Source organism: Xenopus laevis, chromosome 1L (genome assembly GCF_017654675.1).
Source record: "Xenopus laevis strain J_2021 chromosome 1L, Xenopus_laevis_v10.1, whole genome shotgun sequence".
Classification (NCBI taxonomy): domain Eukaryota; kingdom Metazoa; phylum Chordata; class Amphibia; order Anura; family Pipidae; genus Xenopus; species Xenopus laevis.
Window position 1 is genome coordinate 94,963,737 of NC_054371.1, and position 17,102 is coordinate 94,980,838.

Sequence of the window (17,102 nt, forward strand, 5' to 3'; positions counted from 1 at the left end):
AGTAGGTAAAAAAAATACTTCGAAATTCAAAGTATTTTTCCTTCTAATCCTTCACTCGAGCTAAGTAAATGTGCCCCATAGATTTGTAGAGCAATTGTTTCCTATTTTCTTTAAAGCTCTAATAAAGGCTGTTTCTAAGGATTGCAACAAATAACCCCGGGCCAAAAACTATTTATTAATTCCATGGATTGTGTCAAGAACTCTGTCTCGGTATTACAATTTCTTCTCAAACACTGAAACTAACAGATAGGCATTGCTTTAAAACATGACATGAATCTGCTCTCAAAAGTGAATTTCCAGCGGATTCTTTTCTAAAAACGGTACTTGTGATCTGACAAAAAGCACCTGTTAATTTCAGATCCAAAAAATCAATTGTGGAGTGGTTCAATGAATAAGTGAACCCCAGATTCCAATCATTACAATTCAAACCCTTAACGAATTCTGTGAATTGAGACTTAGCCCTTGCCATATGAACAAAAGATCATCCACATATCTCTTGTATAATTTAATGTGCTTTACCTCCCAGCAGGTGGACTCCCACCAACCCATATATACGTTGGCATAGGTCGGCGCAAACTTCGCGCCCATCGAGGTGCCACACAACTGGAGGTAAAAAATGTGACAAAAAAAATTGCGCATGAAAAGAAAGTGCAAAGCCTTCAGAATAAAATCTATAACATTACTGGCATGATTGCTGTAATTCTCCAAGTGATATTTAACCGTCTTAATTCCCTGGTCATGGGGTATAAAAGAATATAAACTGATGACATCAACTCAATGCTTTTTCATTCCAAAGGAAACCATACAAAACCTGCAAAACATGCTTGGTGTCACTAAGATAGGAGTCAAGCCTCTCAACTAAGGGCTGCAAAAGCATATCTATTAATTTTGCTAGATTTTCATTTAAAGAACCTATACAAGAAACAATTGGCCTTCCCTCAGGAGGATGCTTGATTTTTTGCACTTTGGGCAAAATATGAAAAATGGGTATGCTAGCATTTGCAGGTGAAAATGGTGCCATGTGGTTTAAGAATAAAGAAGTTTCCCAGATTTAACACAGAGGATAAGTTTTACTGCAAAGTGGAATATGATTCTCACGGATTGTTTTAATAGTTTGATACAATTTTAATTGAATATAAACGTAAAATTTTAGTTAAAGCCAAATTTAAAATAGAGCAGGTCCGTAGTCATTTAATAAAAGTTGAAGCTGAGGAGCGCTATTCAGAATTAGACCGGTACTTGACAGCTAAATTAAAGAATAAAGTAGATTCAATAATAGCCCGCAAGGTAAGAAAGTTTGAAAGAGATAGAAGAGATTATGATGAGGGGACTGTATGTACCAAAAGACAACAGAGATATTTTCAGTTATGAGGTCCTAGGTCCATTTTGAAAAGCGGCATGTCTGCTTTTCTAGTGCAGATGATTCGTATGGTTTTGATGAAGATACTGCTCCTTCCTCTTTTCCTGTTTCTTCATCCCCACAGAGTGACGGTGAAGTCCTCGTTCTTGAGATATTCATGGTTGTCATTTAAAATGTTATTAAATCATTACTGTTCTCAATTTATTCCATTAAGGAGTAAATGCAAAAGGTCTAAGAATCACTTTATGTGGCGTAATATAAAGGTAAAGAAATTAATAGGAAAGAAGAGAAAGGCATTTAAAAACTACAAATCTGTTGGGACAGAAGCTGCATTTAATGAATATAAACACTATAATAAATGTTGTAATTCAGCAATCTGGAAGGCAAAGAAAGAAAATGAGAAGTGCATTGCGACGGAGGCTAATAAGTTTTTTTAAATATATTAATAGTAAAAAGATGCAGGTTGAGAGTGTTGCTCCATTAAATAATGGTACCAGTATGGTTGTAACAGATACAGAAAAGGCAAATGTGCTAAATCAGTTCTTTTCTTCAGTGTATATAATAGAGGAGTCTGAATTCCCAGCTTCATAGCTGCACTGATGGCTCAGCTTAATCTAGACAGTGGCTGACTCAGAATATGATACATAAAGCTTTAATACACATTTATGTAAGCAAGGCTCCAGGGCCTGAAGGCATACACCCCCGGGTTTTAAGAGAGCTTAGTTCAGTTTTAGACCAGCCCCTATTCCTGATTTTCTCAGATTCACATCTGGTATGGTACCTCTGGATTGGAGAAAAGCAGATGTCGTTCCAATATTTAAAAAGGGATTACTATCTCAGCCTGGTAGTTATAGACCAGTAAGTTTGACATCGGTGGTGGGCAAATTATTTGAAGGCTTGTTAAGGGATCACATTCAAAATGTTGTCCTAGTGAATGGCATTATGAGCAGCAATCAGCATGGCTTTATGAAGTGTATGAAGTGTAAGTGTTCATGTCAGACAAATTTGATTGCTTTTTATGATGAGGTAAGTAAGATGCTGGACAGTGGGAGGGCAGTAGATGTGATCTATTTGGATTTTGCCAAAGCGTTTGATAGCGTGCCCCACAAACGACTGCTTTCTAAACTAAGGTCTGTTCGGCTTAATGAAGCCGTTTGTACATGGATAGGAATCTGGCTACAGGATCGGGTACAGAGGGTGGTTGTTAACGGTACATTCTCTGCTTGGAGTAAGTTCTAGTGGGGTCACTCAGTAAGGTTCTTAGTGGAGTCACTCAGGTTCTTAGTGGGCTCAGTATTGGGTCCACTTTTATTTAACTTGTTCATTAATGACTTAGGGGAGGGTATTGTAAGTAATGTATCAGTGTTTGCAGATGACACAAAACTATCCAGCCCGATACATTCCATCCAGGATGTGTTATCCTTGCAACAGGATCTTGACAAACTGGCAATCTGGGAAGCTAAGTGGTAAATGAGATTCAATGTTGATAAATGTAAAGTCATGCACCTGGGATGTAAAAATAGCCAAGCCACTTATACCCTTAATGGGACTGCACTAGGCAAATCCATTATGGAAAAGGACCTTGGAGTCCTTGTAGATGATAAACTTGGCTGTAGCAAGCAATGCCAGTCAGCAGCATCAAGGGAAAATAAGGTCTTAAACTGTATTAAAAGGGGCATAGATTCATGGGAGGAGGGGGTCATTCTTCCACTTTATAGAGCACTGGTAAGGCCCCATTTAGAATATGCAGTACAGTTTTGGTCCCCATCACTCAAACAGGACATGGTGCAGAGAAGGGGAACTAAGTTGCTAAAAGGTATATAAAATCTTAGCTATGAGGAAAAACTGTCCAAATTGGGGATGTTTACGCTGGAGAAAAGGCGCTTAAGGGATGATATGATACCTATGTATAAATATATAAGGGGGTCATATAATAATCTCTCTAATGCTTTATTTACCAATAGGTCTTTCCAACTGACATGAGGTCACCCATTCCGATTAGAAGAAAAGAGGTTCCACCTAAATATTCGGAAGGGGTTTTTTTACAGTGAGAGCTGTGAAGATGTGGAATTCTTTCCCTGAACCAGTTGTACTGGCTGATACATTAGTTAGCTTTAAGAATGGGTTGGATGGTTTTTTAAGTGAAGGAATACAGGGTTATGGAAGATAGCTCATAGTACACATAGATCCAGGGACTAGTCCGATTGCCATTTTGGAGTCAGGAATGAATTTTTCCCCCTCTGAGGCAAATTGGAGATGGGTTTTTTTGCCTTCCTCTGGATCAACTTGCAGATAGGCAGGTTATAAAAAGTAAAAAGGTTGAACTTGACGGACGTGTGTCTTTTTTCAACGTAACTTACTATGTTACTATGACACTAGAAAGAAATATTTTAATGGGAACTGCAATGAAGCAAAAAATGACATAGGTGGAGATTACAGGCGTTCGCAATGGAACAAAGAGGTCAGCAGGTTGGATTCATCAAGTCACATGAAGGGGCAAGAGCAGAAAAAGAAAAGATCAGGACCAGACGTGGAAGACGAAGAAATCGAGCAGCGTCAAGAACATCATATGAAGAAAAAGGGGAAAATTGGGAGAGCGCAGTATTAAATTTGTCACATAAACAGTTAAGTTCACATCAATTATCTCTTCTCTCTAAAGGCCTATCTTTTTTTTTTTTTTGCCCACTGAAGATTTTAATTTATTTGAAACATTGGTGGATGTTAATAGATTTGTTCGTAAAATTGTTTTGAAAAAATATTTTTTGACTTAAAAGATTTGGCATTGAGCTGTGTGATTTAATGAGCTAAGGGACTAATCTAAGTTTTATCCTGTTCATTTCAGAGGTTCCACTGTTGATGTATTTCAGGACCTTGCAGAAAGAATTACGGCATTTAAAAACTAGCAGCAAAAATAAAAAGTTTAACTCCAATCTATGTCTAAACATGAGAACTTGGCATTACAGGAGTTAAGTTCAGATGATACTATCATCATGCGTAAGGCAGATAAAGGGGGTAAAGTGGTGGTCTTAAATAGCTCTGACAACTATGAAGAAGTTAATAATCAACTGAGTAATTTAAATTCCTACAAGGTCCTGAAATTGAATCCCCAAAGCCTGTTTAAAGATAAATTGGCAGAGTTAATTGAAATGGGTAGGTATGAAGGAATTTACACTGATAGAATTAAAAGTTTTTTGGTTCCGGAAAATGCTAGCATACCCATTTTTCATATTTTGCCCAAAGTGCATAAAAGCAAGCGTCCTCCTGAGGGAAGGCCAATTGTTTCTTGTATAGGTTCTTTAAATGAAAATCTAGCAGAATTACTAGATACTTAGCTTGACTCCTATCTTAGTGACACCAAGCATGTTTTGCAGGTTTTGGATGGTTTCACTTGGAGAATTACAGCAATTATGCCAGTAATGTTATAGATTTTATTCTGAAGGCTTTGCACTTTCTTTTGATGCACAATTTTTTTAAGTTTGATCACACTTTTTACCCCCAGTTGTGTGGCACCTTGATGGGCGCAAAGTTTGTGCCGACCTATGCCAGCCTATATATGGGTTGGTTGGAGGAAGTCCACCTGCTGGGAGGTAAAGCACAAGGGGCACATCACATTAAATTATACAAGAGATTTGTGGATGATCTTTTGTTCATATGGCAAGGGACTAAGTCCTAATTAACAGAATTTTCACAGAATATTTTAAATGTTTGAATTGTAATGATTGTAATCTGGGGTTCACTTATTCGTTGGATCACTCCACGATTGTTTTTTTTTTTGGATCTGAAATTAACATGTGCTTTATGTCAGATCACAAGCACCGTTTTTTGAAAAGAATCTGATGGAAATTCACTTTTGAGAGCAGAGTCTCATCATCCGAGTCACGTTTTTAAACCAGTGCCCATCAGTCATTTTCAGCATTTCAGAAGAAATTGTAGTGCCAAGACAGATTTCTTGACACAATCCATGGAATTAAGAAATCGTTTTTGGCCCGTCTTTATTCAATGCAATCTTTAGAAACAGCCTTTATTCGAGCTTTTAGAGAAAATAGAAAACAATTGCTCTACAAATCTAAGTTTTCTGAGAAAGAATCGCAGAGTTACTCATCAATGTTCATCACCACTTATAGCAAGCAATATCAAGAAATAAGGAGAATAGTTCAGAAATACCTTCCAGTCTTAAATGGTGATGAAAAATTGCAGATAGTAATGGAGAAAGGGTGTAAGTTTGTAACCAGTCAGGCAAAAACACTACGTAATATTTTATCACCCAGTGACGTTTGTGAAAAAAGAAAAAATAGTCCTATCACTTGTTGAACACAGTAGGATCATATTGTTGCAAGTATATGGCAAAGTCTTTAGACTTTATAAGTAGTAACACCACCAGTAAATATAAGATCAAAAGTTACATTAAAGGGGTGGTTCACATTTATACTACTAGTTGGTTTCAGATAGATCACCAGAAATAAAGACTTTTTCCAACTACTTTCTATTTTCTATGTGTACCTGATTTTCTAATATTGAATTGTAAAGTGTCATTTTTCATCTTCTAAAGCAGCTCTGGGAGGGGGGGGGGGGCGCTGACCCTGTAAACTGCTCTAAATTGATACATTTAGTTGATACATTTCTTATCTTTGTCCCTGCTGAGCAGAATCCCTGAGTTTCATTACAGGCAGCTATTAGAATTGATACAATAGTTGCTAATACTCCAGAGATACTGCTGAGAAATGTATCAACTAAATGTTGCAAAATTGTAACAGTTCAGAATCTGCACCTGAATTACTGAACTGACTCAAACACCAGACACACTTAGATTTTGGAAAAACAGTAAAAAATAAATAATGGAAAGTAATTGAAAAAAGTCTTTATTTCTGGGGACCAATCTGAAAACAACTCAACTGAAAAAGTGTTTGGAAGGTGAACAATCCATTTTTCTTCTTTTTCTTTTTAGTTAGTTGCTCAATAGTGGGTATAATCTGTACATTGGAAAAATAAAAATATGTATTGGCAATAGAGTATTCATTTTTTAACCTATATAATTGGCATAATTAACTTAACTTGTTGGTGTATTTATATATTTCAACACAAAGGCTAACGATCTCCCTACCTTTTTAAACACAACCGATACTATAAATATTTGTTAAAGATTTGTTTATTATTTTTATAATAATTAAATATTTTGAATTAAATATGTAAATCGTTGTATAGATTTATTGCAGTTTAGCAATTGTGTATATTTAGATTAATTTTCATGTAGGAAATATTTGAAATTTCATACATTCATTTATCAAGTATAATAACAATGATATGCTTAAATATGATTGTATAAATTAACACAAATTGATACATATTGCATTGGTAGGGTTAATTTGTTTGCAGGGTTGCAATGAACATTTAAACAAATTAATATAAATGATATAAACTATATTTTTAAATAATTGTGCATATATCTTTGGGTCTTCTTATATGCTATTTATACTACTCAGTTATATTGCAGTTGAAGTTTTCTTACTTAATTGTTAAATGTTTTTAATTGGAGTCTTGGGATAAGTCCTGTGTAGGGTTAATCCTAACATCATTTACTTTAATTCAGTTTAAATACTTGTAACGTTTTTTCACATTTGTACCTATGATTACGTATAGCTGGATACAAAATGCGTTAGGACGTGTAACTCTTAGCAATATGGAATAAAGCTTAGATTTTACCTTATCGGCTGGCTGCAGGAGTGCGTGTTCATTATTTGGTTGTATTCTCACTGCAGGTTGAGCTGTCAAAATCGGGACAGTCCAGCGAAAAACGGGACAGTTGGGAGGTATGCATTACGTTCATGAGATTTCACTTGTCTTGAGATTATTGAAAGTTACATTTTGTTTATCAAATTGAAGAGCAAACTTTTGGGCCTCTCTAGAAATTTTAGAAAATGTAGGTTCCCATGGTGAGTAGACTTTTTTCTGAATAAAGATTGGTAAATGTTAACAAATTCATTCCTTTTTTTGTGATTCCAGAACTAAATAGTCTTAGCAATATTGTTGCATCTATTATAGGATTAGTCAGTTTGGCAACTTAAGAGGCCTGTTTATTAGTTATTATTAGTTTATTAGTTATTTCAAGAGAAAGAAAAACACAAGCAACAAAAAAAACGACAAAACTTGTGCAACCCTGGTTGGTGGTAGGTAAGAATCCTTGTTACACATGTGTTTGTGCACCTCCCAGTGCCTTGAAAGCCCCTCTTATTGTATTAATGATGTACAATTGTATTTAATTAGTGTACATTGTGTGCTTTGTATGGTACTTTTTGAGGACTAGAAGATAGGGGGGTTTATTACTAATTTATAACCAATATAGATTAGGTGATTGTTAATGGACACATTGAATCATCAGTGTGTGGGGAATTCTATGATTCTCTCAGTACCTGGGTACATAGACTATTATAATTAAGGATTCACATACCATTGATCTTTTTGACTATGAAGATTTTCATTCATCCGGGTCATGGTATATCTAGTATAGGTAAATCTAAAAACAACTGGACTTGCTGAGTAATCAATGAAGACGTTTCACTACTCATCCGAGCAGCTTCTTCAGTTCAACTGACTGGTGTGGGAAGTTCTCGGCATATAAACTCTTCCACTAATCCAATCACAATGGCATTGTAACTCTTCAAAGAGGTGACTTTGAAAAAAAATTCACAGAGGTATAGATTCTGTGTAGTTACTGTGATAGGATTATCCAATGTGTCATGCAATTCCTAAAAAGAGGTGTTACTTGCGAGAGTTGCATGAATAGATGTGTGAAGTGTTCTGAAACCGCCAGGGTACAGATGTGAGAACAGTATTGTATGTAGCAGACAGGTGGTGCCGAAGGCCCCCACCTCTGTTCAGGGATGGTTTCTCCACCTTGACATGAATCGCCTCTTTCACGCCTCGTGCCGAGAACTTCCCACACCAGTCGGTTGAACCGAAGAAGCTGCTCGGATGAGTAGTGAAACGTCTTCATTGATTACTCAACGTGTAAAAGAAACGGATCCGCACACACACCGATTAGTGCAGTCGGGGATTATCCCCTTTTATTCAGCCACCAAACATCAACGTTTCGGGGGGGAAACACCCACCCTTCATCAGGATAACGTTGCTAAGGGACCCGGCCGGGTCAACGGAAGGAACGCACCACCAGCTTGCAGGATTGGTGAACTACAGGTGTGCAGTAGGAGAATTACATTGTAATTTCATTGATTACTCAGCAAGTCCAGTTGTTTTTAGATTTACCTATACTAGATACAGTGATCTTTTTGTATATGCTTTTTAAACAAATGTCTGTTTTTAATGATGTAATAAAAAAGTGGGGGTTTTTATTTCAGTATACGTGTGTGAGCCCTCAATATGGTATTTCATCTTTTCTAACAAAAAATTTTTTTGTATGTAGTTGTCATTTTTGACACCTGGGGGCACTTCCACTGTATTACAATGTTATCAAGTTACTGTACTATACAATTAGTGCACCCTCTAGTGGTAATAGGTATTATTTTGGCCGTTACAAACACCATTGCTGTTCAGTGTTCTCCTGATTGTGGACTCTTGTGAGACAAGTCATCAGTTGCTTAAAAGTTACCCTGGGTTCCTTTGTAATTCGGACCGTTGCTGTATCATGTGACAATGTGGTACTCGCCCAAAAAGTTGTTGATCTTTTTAAGTGATACAATAAAAAAGAAGGACGTTTCCTGTTTGCATTGCCTTTGAGTGCCAATTTGTTTTTGTTCCCTGTGGCTAAAACAATGCCTTGCATTCAATGAAACAAAATAATCATGTGGACTGAGAGTGGACAGACTGATTATTAATCAACTTTTAAAGTAAAAATTGAAAAAAGAGGTTGAGCTCAACAAATGTTGTTTATTCTTGGTCTGCAGCAACCTACTTTCTAGGTGGTTGGCAGCAGGGTGGACAAAATGGCAGTATTGTAGTGTAGAATCTATGTTTCTCTAAGGGAAAGTTGCATTTTCTCAGCATGACATGGCAGCTTAGAAAGCAAAGGGCTAAAAGATGAGTCATCCAAAAAGAAGGCATGATAGTATTTACGCCCAACCCACACACTTACTGTAGAGAGGAATGTGCTAAAAGAGGAAACAGGAAAAGTGTGAGGTGGAAATAAATAGATATAATTATATTATAAATATAACATTTATTTTTAGACAAATATATAGAGGAGTCAGCATGCAGAGATTTATTAGACTGAGATGGTGGGAATCAGCAGTAAGAATTGAAACAACACTATTAAAATATGAGAAGACAACGAATACAGGGAGGCTAAGGCAGGGGTAATTATGGGAATTCAGTGGGCAATTAACTGAATGGGTAAATGTGCTTTGTGAGAAAATGGTTGTATGCTCTGGAGAAAATGGCTGTAGGCAAACTAACACCCAACCTGTACCTATAAGCTATACACAAGTTCATTTTTACTCTTAATCACTTATACACAGTTTGTCATAACAAGTGCCCTCCCCTTTACCCCATTTGAGGACGGTCATGCCTTTGAGTGCCATTATTTTAGAGGATTATGCACTAGTCACTATTGTTAACTAGAGACCCAGGCTTGTTTGTGACACACAAGTTGTGACTTTTAAGGATTTTTCCCCCACTGAGGATTACTGAAGTTGGTTGTTGTGTTGTGCCTCACCAGTAGTTAGGCGGGTTTAATTCGGACAAAACAGTTGGATTGAATTTGACGGACATGTGTTTTGATTTGTTCATGTGTTCCCAGTTACAAAAACACTTAGGTTAAGAAATAATAAAGTTATCAATTTTATGATTCATCTCCTTCTGTTCTCTAATATAACGTGCTAATAACTAGTGTGCAAAATTTATTTTTAAAACCCTGTATCTCTACCTTTCTGTCACAAGATGGCGGTCTCGCATTTCAGACCGTTCAAACCACACATGAGGACAAGCTCTTGCCATAGCTCTCTGGATAATTCCCATCAGGCCCCCATGAACTTGTCCAACCTGAAATTCCACCAAGAAAGGAATATCATGATTACATCATTATGGTCATAATTTGTTAAAACAAAAACTGCTTGTTAATTCTATTAAATTAAACTGAAAATAAAAGGCATGACAGTATTTTCCTAGCTGCATAGTATGCATTTGTTTTGGCATCATGGTGGCTAAAATTTCTTCCTAGCAACACTGGGATCCAGGGTTCAGTTTGAGCTTGCGTACCCCCTGCAAGGAGTTCCTGTGTTCCAGGAACTTCAATTTCCTCCCTTACTCCAAAAACATACAGGAAGGTTTATTGGCTCCTGATAAAATGAACCCAACCATTTTGAATGTGATAAGGACATTACATTGTAAGTAGGGATGGGCGAATTTTTTCGCCTTGTTTCGCCAAAAAAATTACGCCCATAGGCTCCAGACTGAACTGATGTGAATTATGCAAAAAAAAGCACTGTGTAAATGTGTTGGCACTATATAAATAACAGATGCATCAAAAATATTTATTTGTTGATTTACATTAAAAAAAAGAGGTGCAAAAGCACCATCCACCAACTTGAGAAAACAAGGTGGTGTGTGGGGTCTGTCAATTAATCAATAGGTAAAGAGAAGGAAAGACAGACCCATAATAACTGCGCCTCCAACCATCGTTGTGCAGGTACCTCTATGTAACACTTAAAATTTAGCTTTTAATACATCCAATTAAAAAATAAGCATGTCCAGGTATACCTGTTTTTTAATTGGATTTATTAAAAGCTACTTTTTAATTGCTACATAGAGATACATGCACAATGGTGGTGGGAGGTGCAGTTGTCTTTCCTTCTCTTTACCTATTGATTTACATAAAAGCAAGGCTAATGACACACAGGGCTAAGTTCAAATTTTCGCGGCATGTGTTTTAAATGCATAGGATTAATGGCAAGATTCCAAACACAGGACATTTGCAGCCAGGCTGTATAATAAAGGTAACCTGTGCTGGTCTATATATATATATATATAGGCTACACAAATAAACTCTCTTATGATTCATTAAACAGTAGTTCCATCCAGCGGACAAGTGGTCATGCCTTCATTAAGAGGGAAGAAGATAGTACAAAAAGAATCTTTTAGAGTTATGAAGTAGTGGCAGGTACATAAAATAGTTTTCTTAGTTGTCATGTAAAAACCTTTTCCTTAACTCAGGGAAATGCAACAACTGAATGATTTTACTTTCTTTTAAAAGAGTGGTTCACCGTCCTACACTATTTTAGTTCAGTTGTTTTTAGATTCACCAGAAATACTTTTTTTTTTAATTACTTTATTTGAGATTGCGGTCGTTTTTCTAATACTTATCTTTAATTTTTCATGTATTACCTTCTTATGCAGCTGTGGGAGGAGGTCACCGACTCTGTATACTATTGTAAATGATACATTAGTTGATACATTTGGCTCTGCTGAGCAGAATCTCTGAGTTTCATTAAAGGCAGATGTTAACAGCTGCTAACATTCCACACATGACACAGAGAAATGTATCAACTAAACTAGCAAATTGTAACAGTTCTGTCATGGATTGCTAAACTGCCAGACTGAACCACCAGAGACAAGAACATTAAACTTTAAACTTCAATTTTGGAAAAGAATAAAAAAAAGAAAGCAATTAAAAATGTTTTTTATTTCTGGTGAAACCAACTGAACGGAAAACAGTGTTTAGAAGGTGAGAAACCCCTTTGATGCCAGTAAAAGGCACTTTAAATACTAGGGACGCACCAAACCCTCCAAAATGGTGTGTTTTTGCTTCATAGACACTAATATGGTATTATCATCAAGCTACTATATACCCATGGGGCCAGCCATTCAAGTTGCAAAAGCAATGATTACCAGATAATACATAAGAAGCATTGAATATAATGTACAATTGTGTTCTTAATTAATCAGATAGACAAGGGGCTCTGCAGGGCTATCGAATGAAAACCTTTTTAAAGGATTGTAGCACCCAGCAGAATCCTGCACTGAAATCCATTTTTCAAAAGAGCAAACAGATATTATCTTTATATTTAATTCTGAAATTTGACATGGGGCTAGACATGTTCTTAAAGGGATTCTGTCATGATTTTTTGGTTTACTTTTTATTTCTAAATTACACTGTTTACATTTCAAATAATTCACTCTGCCATTTAAAATTTTAGATTTGAACCAACAAATGTATTTTTTTTGCTGTAATATTTGTGGAGGCAGCCATCTCAGTGCGTTGTGCCTGGTTCTGAGCTTTGAGAAGGAGCCAGTCCTTCAGAATGGAACTGCTTTGAGACAGCTATGATTTCCCATTCCCATTGTATTATACTATGACCCACGTCGTGTTTGCATTGCCCTACCTAGTAGTAGACATGAAAATACTTTGGTGCTATTCTCATGTCCACCACTTTTAGCAATGCAAACAAATCCTTCAGCAGATGTGTCAGGCAGCTGATATCTGGTTAACTACCCATTGTTCTGTTGATAGGCTGCTGATGGGCTGCTGTGTAGGGAAGGGAAGGGGATGAAATTACTCCAACTTGCAGTGTAGCAATAAAGAGTGACCTGTGAAACTGACAATATGTCTAGTCCCATGCCAAATTTCAAAATTAAATATAAAAAAAAGTTACTGTATAAAAAATTGATCTCAGTGCAGAATTCTGCTGAAAACACGTTTTCCCCCGACAGTATCTCTTTACTTTTCTCAACCATGTGACTTTTTCCCTGATAAACTTCAGTCACTCTTTACTGCAATTTAGAGTGATATCACCCCTCCTTCCCACCCAGTAAACTTTCTGCAGAACAATGGAAACAATGGTTCTCCCAGACACCTGCACTGCTAAAAATGCTCCAATACACCACTTGTGGTACATATGAGAATACACTTAATAGTAAAACACCTGATCCTGATCGCATCTCCTTCAATTATGCAGAGTAGGAGAAACAATAGCTATTGTGGGTGCTAAACAGAATTAGTGTCTCAGACCTCAATTGGCTTCTCTTGCACTACTGATATCAGAAGCAGGAAAGGTAAGCACTAACAGCATTACAGGGGCTGCTCCTGAGCTAGAATCACCACTACTGACATCAACTGAGAGAACTTTTTTTCCTCACTCCTCCATATAGATTTTTTTCAGTTGTGTGAGGTTTCAAATCAACTACAGCATCTTGATGGAAATCCAGATTTGACATAGCCATTCCAGAACCATCCAATTCTTTGGTGAATTTAATTTTGGTTGAGCTTTAATAAATAAAATTATTTATTGTTTTAGATGAGCAAAATACACTTTATTTACATTATATAAATGACTTAAAAACTTTGTTTCCTTCACATTTGTAACTCACAATCACAGCAAGCAAACCATTTTGTAGACACTGTTATTAAGGCAAGTTTTCATCATGCTAAAATCTTGCGTATTCACCGAAATAGAGGAACTGATCCACAGGGTCAAACTGGCCCACCTGGACACCAGGAAAAATCCCAATAGGCCTGCAGTCACTGCTAACAGAAAAAAGTGGTGCACACAGGCCCCCTACACAGAGCTGCCTCCAGTCCAGTTTATGAAGCAGCAATTTACGTTTTAGCCAAGACTGTCCGTGGTTATACTGTGTTTCCTAGATTGGAAACAAAGACAACCCACAGGAAATAGGAAACATGTTTCTAGTGATAGCTTGTGCAAATCTTAAAGGGATACTGTCATGGGGGAAAAAAAATTCAAAATGAATCAGTGCAGCTCCAGCAGAATTCTGAACTGAAATCCATTTCTCAAAAGAGCAAACAGATTTTTTTATATTCAATTTTGAAATCTGACATGGGGCTAGACATATTGTCAATTTCTCAGCTGCCCCAAGTCATGTGACTTGTGCTCTGATAAACTTCGATCACTCTTTACTGCTGTACTGCAAGTTGGAGTGATATCACCCCCCTCCCTTTTCCCCCCCAGCAACCAAACAAAAGAACAATGGGAAGTTAACCAGATAACAGTTCCCTAACACAAGATAACAGCTGCCTGGTAGATCTAGGAACAACACTCAATAGTAAAAAACCCATGTCCCACTGAGACACATTCAGTTACATTGAGAAGGAAAAACAGTAGCCTGCCAGAAAGCATTTCTCTCCTAAAGTGCAGGCACAAGTCACATGACCAGGGGCAGCTGGGAAATTTACAAAATATCTAGCCCCATGTCAGATTTCAAAATTGAATATAAAAAAATCTGTTTGCTCTTTTGAGAAATGGATTTCAGTGCAGAATTCTGCTGGAGCAGCACTATTAACTGATCCATTTTGAATTTTTTTTTCCCATGACAGTATCCCTTTAAACTTCTGGCAGAACTTGTTGCACAACATAAAAAGCAGGGCAGCACCAACAAGAAGCGATTGAAGACTAATGTCCTATGAGGTCCTAGACCACATGAATTTCATTAACCGAGGGCCAAAAGCAAATCAGGCTAGCTCTGCTGGACTATTGATCCATCAAATGCTGATCCCCTCACACTTTTCTGGCAAAACTATTCTGCAATTTTGTGGTTAGCGAATGTTAATTATACTCTACCCAAAACTAATAAGAAAGAAATAATTATGCCAGTGATGGTGTAATGGTATTAAGGTATTTTGACTGCAGGCGAATGAGAATGTGCTGGGGATCATCCTTATGGATTTGATTGGAGTGGCTCTGGGATCAATATTTTTTTTTTACCTGCGAATGGGGGGAAATGCATCTGTAGCTGATACTTTCAATGCCCACCACAACATATTATAAATTTGTAAGCCCTCCCATACCCTGCCTGATATTCATTAGTGATATTCAGATATATCAGTCAAATGAAAGGGCATTTGGAAGAGTATATTGAAATTACTGGAGTGACAAGAGAATATAGGAATAAACATGTTTGTGTGAAGGAATAGAGGCAAACTGGAGAGATAATTCAGTTGGTCCTTATTTTTTATTTTTGAGTTATGCTAGTAGTAAAAAAGAACATTAGTTTGTGACGCTCCAATGTTGTTGTTACTTGTTTACTTATATTTCCATTCAGACCCCCTCCTATTTATATTCCAGTCATGGGTGCTGCGCCAATGAGGTGAGTTGAGAAACTCACCTCAGGCAGCAGTGCCCCACATGGGGTGGCAGAAAAGCCAAATTCTGTTTTGAAAATTTAGTTTCAGTGCTGAACTCTCTGCACTAGCAACATGGCTACCCCCCCCCCACAACCCCCTCTGGCGCTGAAAGGTGAGCGAGGGGGGAGAGGATGGTTAACAGCAGGAAAGCCACCTCAGGGTAGCAGAAAGGTCAGGGTAGCCCTGATTCCAGCCTCTAATTCAAACCACTGCCGGATTGCCAAGGTAAAATGCACACTTGCAACCAGACTGGAGAGCTGCTGTACAAGCTGCTAAATAATTCCATTTTTATTTGGGTTTTAGGTCACATGACCACATTTTAGGTCATATATATGTAGGGACCCATATGTTTTAATATGCTCCTATGGCTATAAGTCCTACCCTTTTCCTTATCCTTAGTTACTAAGCAAAAGCCTATGTATCCATTTAACCATTTACATCAGTGTTATTGGTCAAAGGGTGTAATTACCACTTCCTGTCACGCTTCAATATAGTGTGTGGAAAGGGGTGGATCTTCCTCATTGGTTGCTGGTGTCCTAACCATCTGGATGTGCCCATTGAGCCTGGGTATACCAAGGCCCAGTAAAGCCACCACCCTAAATGGACAGCACCTTTAGTGTTTAAGTCGGGGACCAGGAAACCCGGTGAATGAGGATTAGTAAGAGCTCCTAGACTCCTAGAGAGTTAGATAGACAGGTTATAGAAAGAGCAGTTGTGTGCTCCATCAAGGATCAGTAGCAGGGAGTAGCTTTCCAAAAGGCTTCCTTGTATGCCTTTAGTGAAGGGACCACAGTGTATAGGGTGTTAGGCTAGACGTCTTCTCCCTAACCACTCCACTGAATGGGATCCAGACCACTTAGAGGTATATCGGCCTGAGGGAATTGATGTACGCTTGACTACTATGCCTTATGGTAGTCACATCCTTCATTGCTGTATCATCCTCCTCTATCATCTTTGAATGCTAATACCTCCTCATACGCGAGTAAAACCTGTGGTCATTTGTCTCTGATATCATAGACCATCCTTTTTGTTTCACCTTAAGAACCTCCTGGCATTCAATTTTTCCTATGTTATGTACAGTAGCCTGAGTGTTGTAGTTCCACTACACCTTTATGGGAAACTTCCACTTAGCAAAGGCCCTGATTCTGATGTGTGAGTCACAATGTAACCCATGCTCATATCACTAGCTGGACACTTAACTATCTGTGGTCTGGATAGCCCAGATTAACGTTACATATATGCAAAAATATATATTTTGCAATAAAAAATATTTTTGATTTTACTAAATTTCTTTGTAAATTTTTCATTATTTTCTTTTTCTTTTACATCATCTTTATACACTGTATAAATGAAGGTCAAATATTGATATTTCCATATGTTAAAGAAACATTACATGAATTACTTATATTTTCACATGAATACAGTATATGTTTCCTGACAACAATCACCTGTGGATATGAATTAATAAAGATCTGTGGCCTATTGTCATGCAATGTCTTGCTGTGATATATATATATATATATATATATATATATATATATATATATATAGATATAGATATAGATATAGATATAGATATAGATATAGATATATCTATACATATATATACACACACACAATATGAATCCAAGTCAGTGCTGTCCTTTTTGAGCACAT

The 17,102-nt window shown here is 37.2% G+C and overlaps 1 protein-coding gene across 1 annotated transcript in view; it reads right to left on the reverse strand.

Annotated features, from left to right (window-relative positions):
• gpat3.L (glycerol-3-phosphate acyltransferase 3 L homeolog) overlaps positions 1-17,102 on the reverse strand; it is a 253,658-nt gene that overhangs the window by 110,132 nt on the left and 126,424 nt on the right. The window contains 1 exon segment of the mRNA NM_001094023.1: positions 10,236-10,351. Within this exon segment, the coding sequence (NP_001087492.1) occupies positions 10,236-10,351 (116 nt within the window).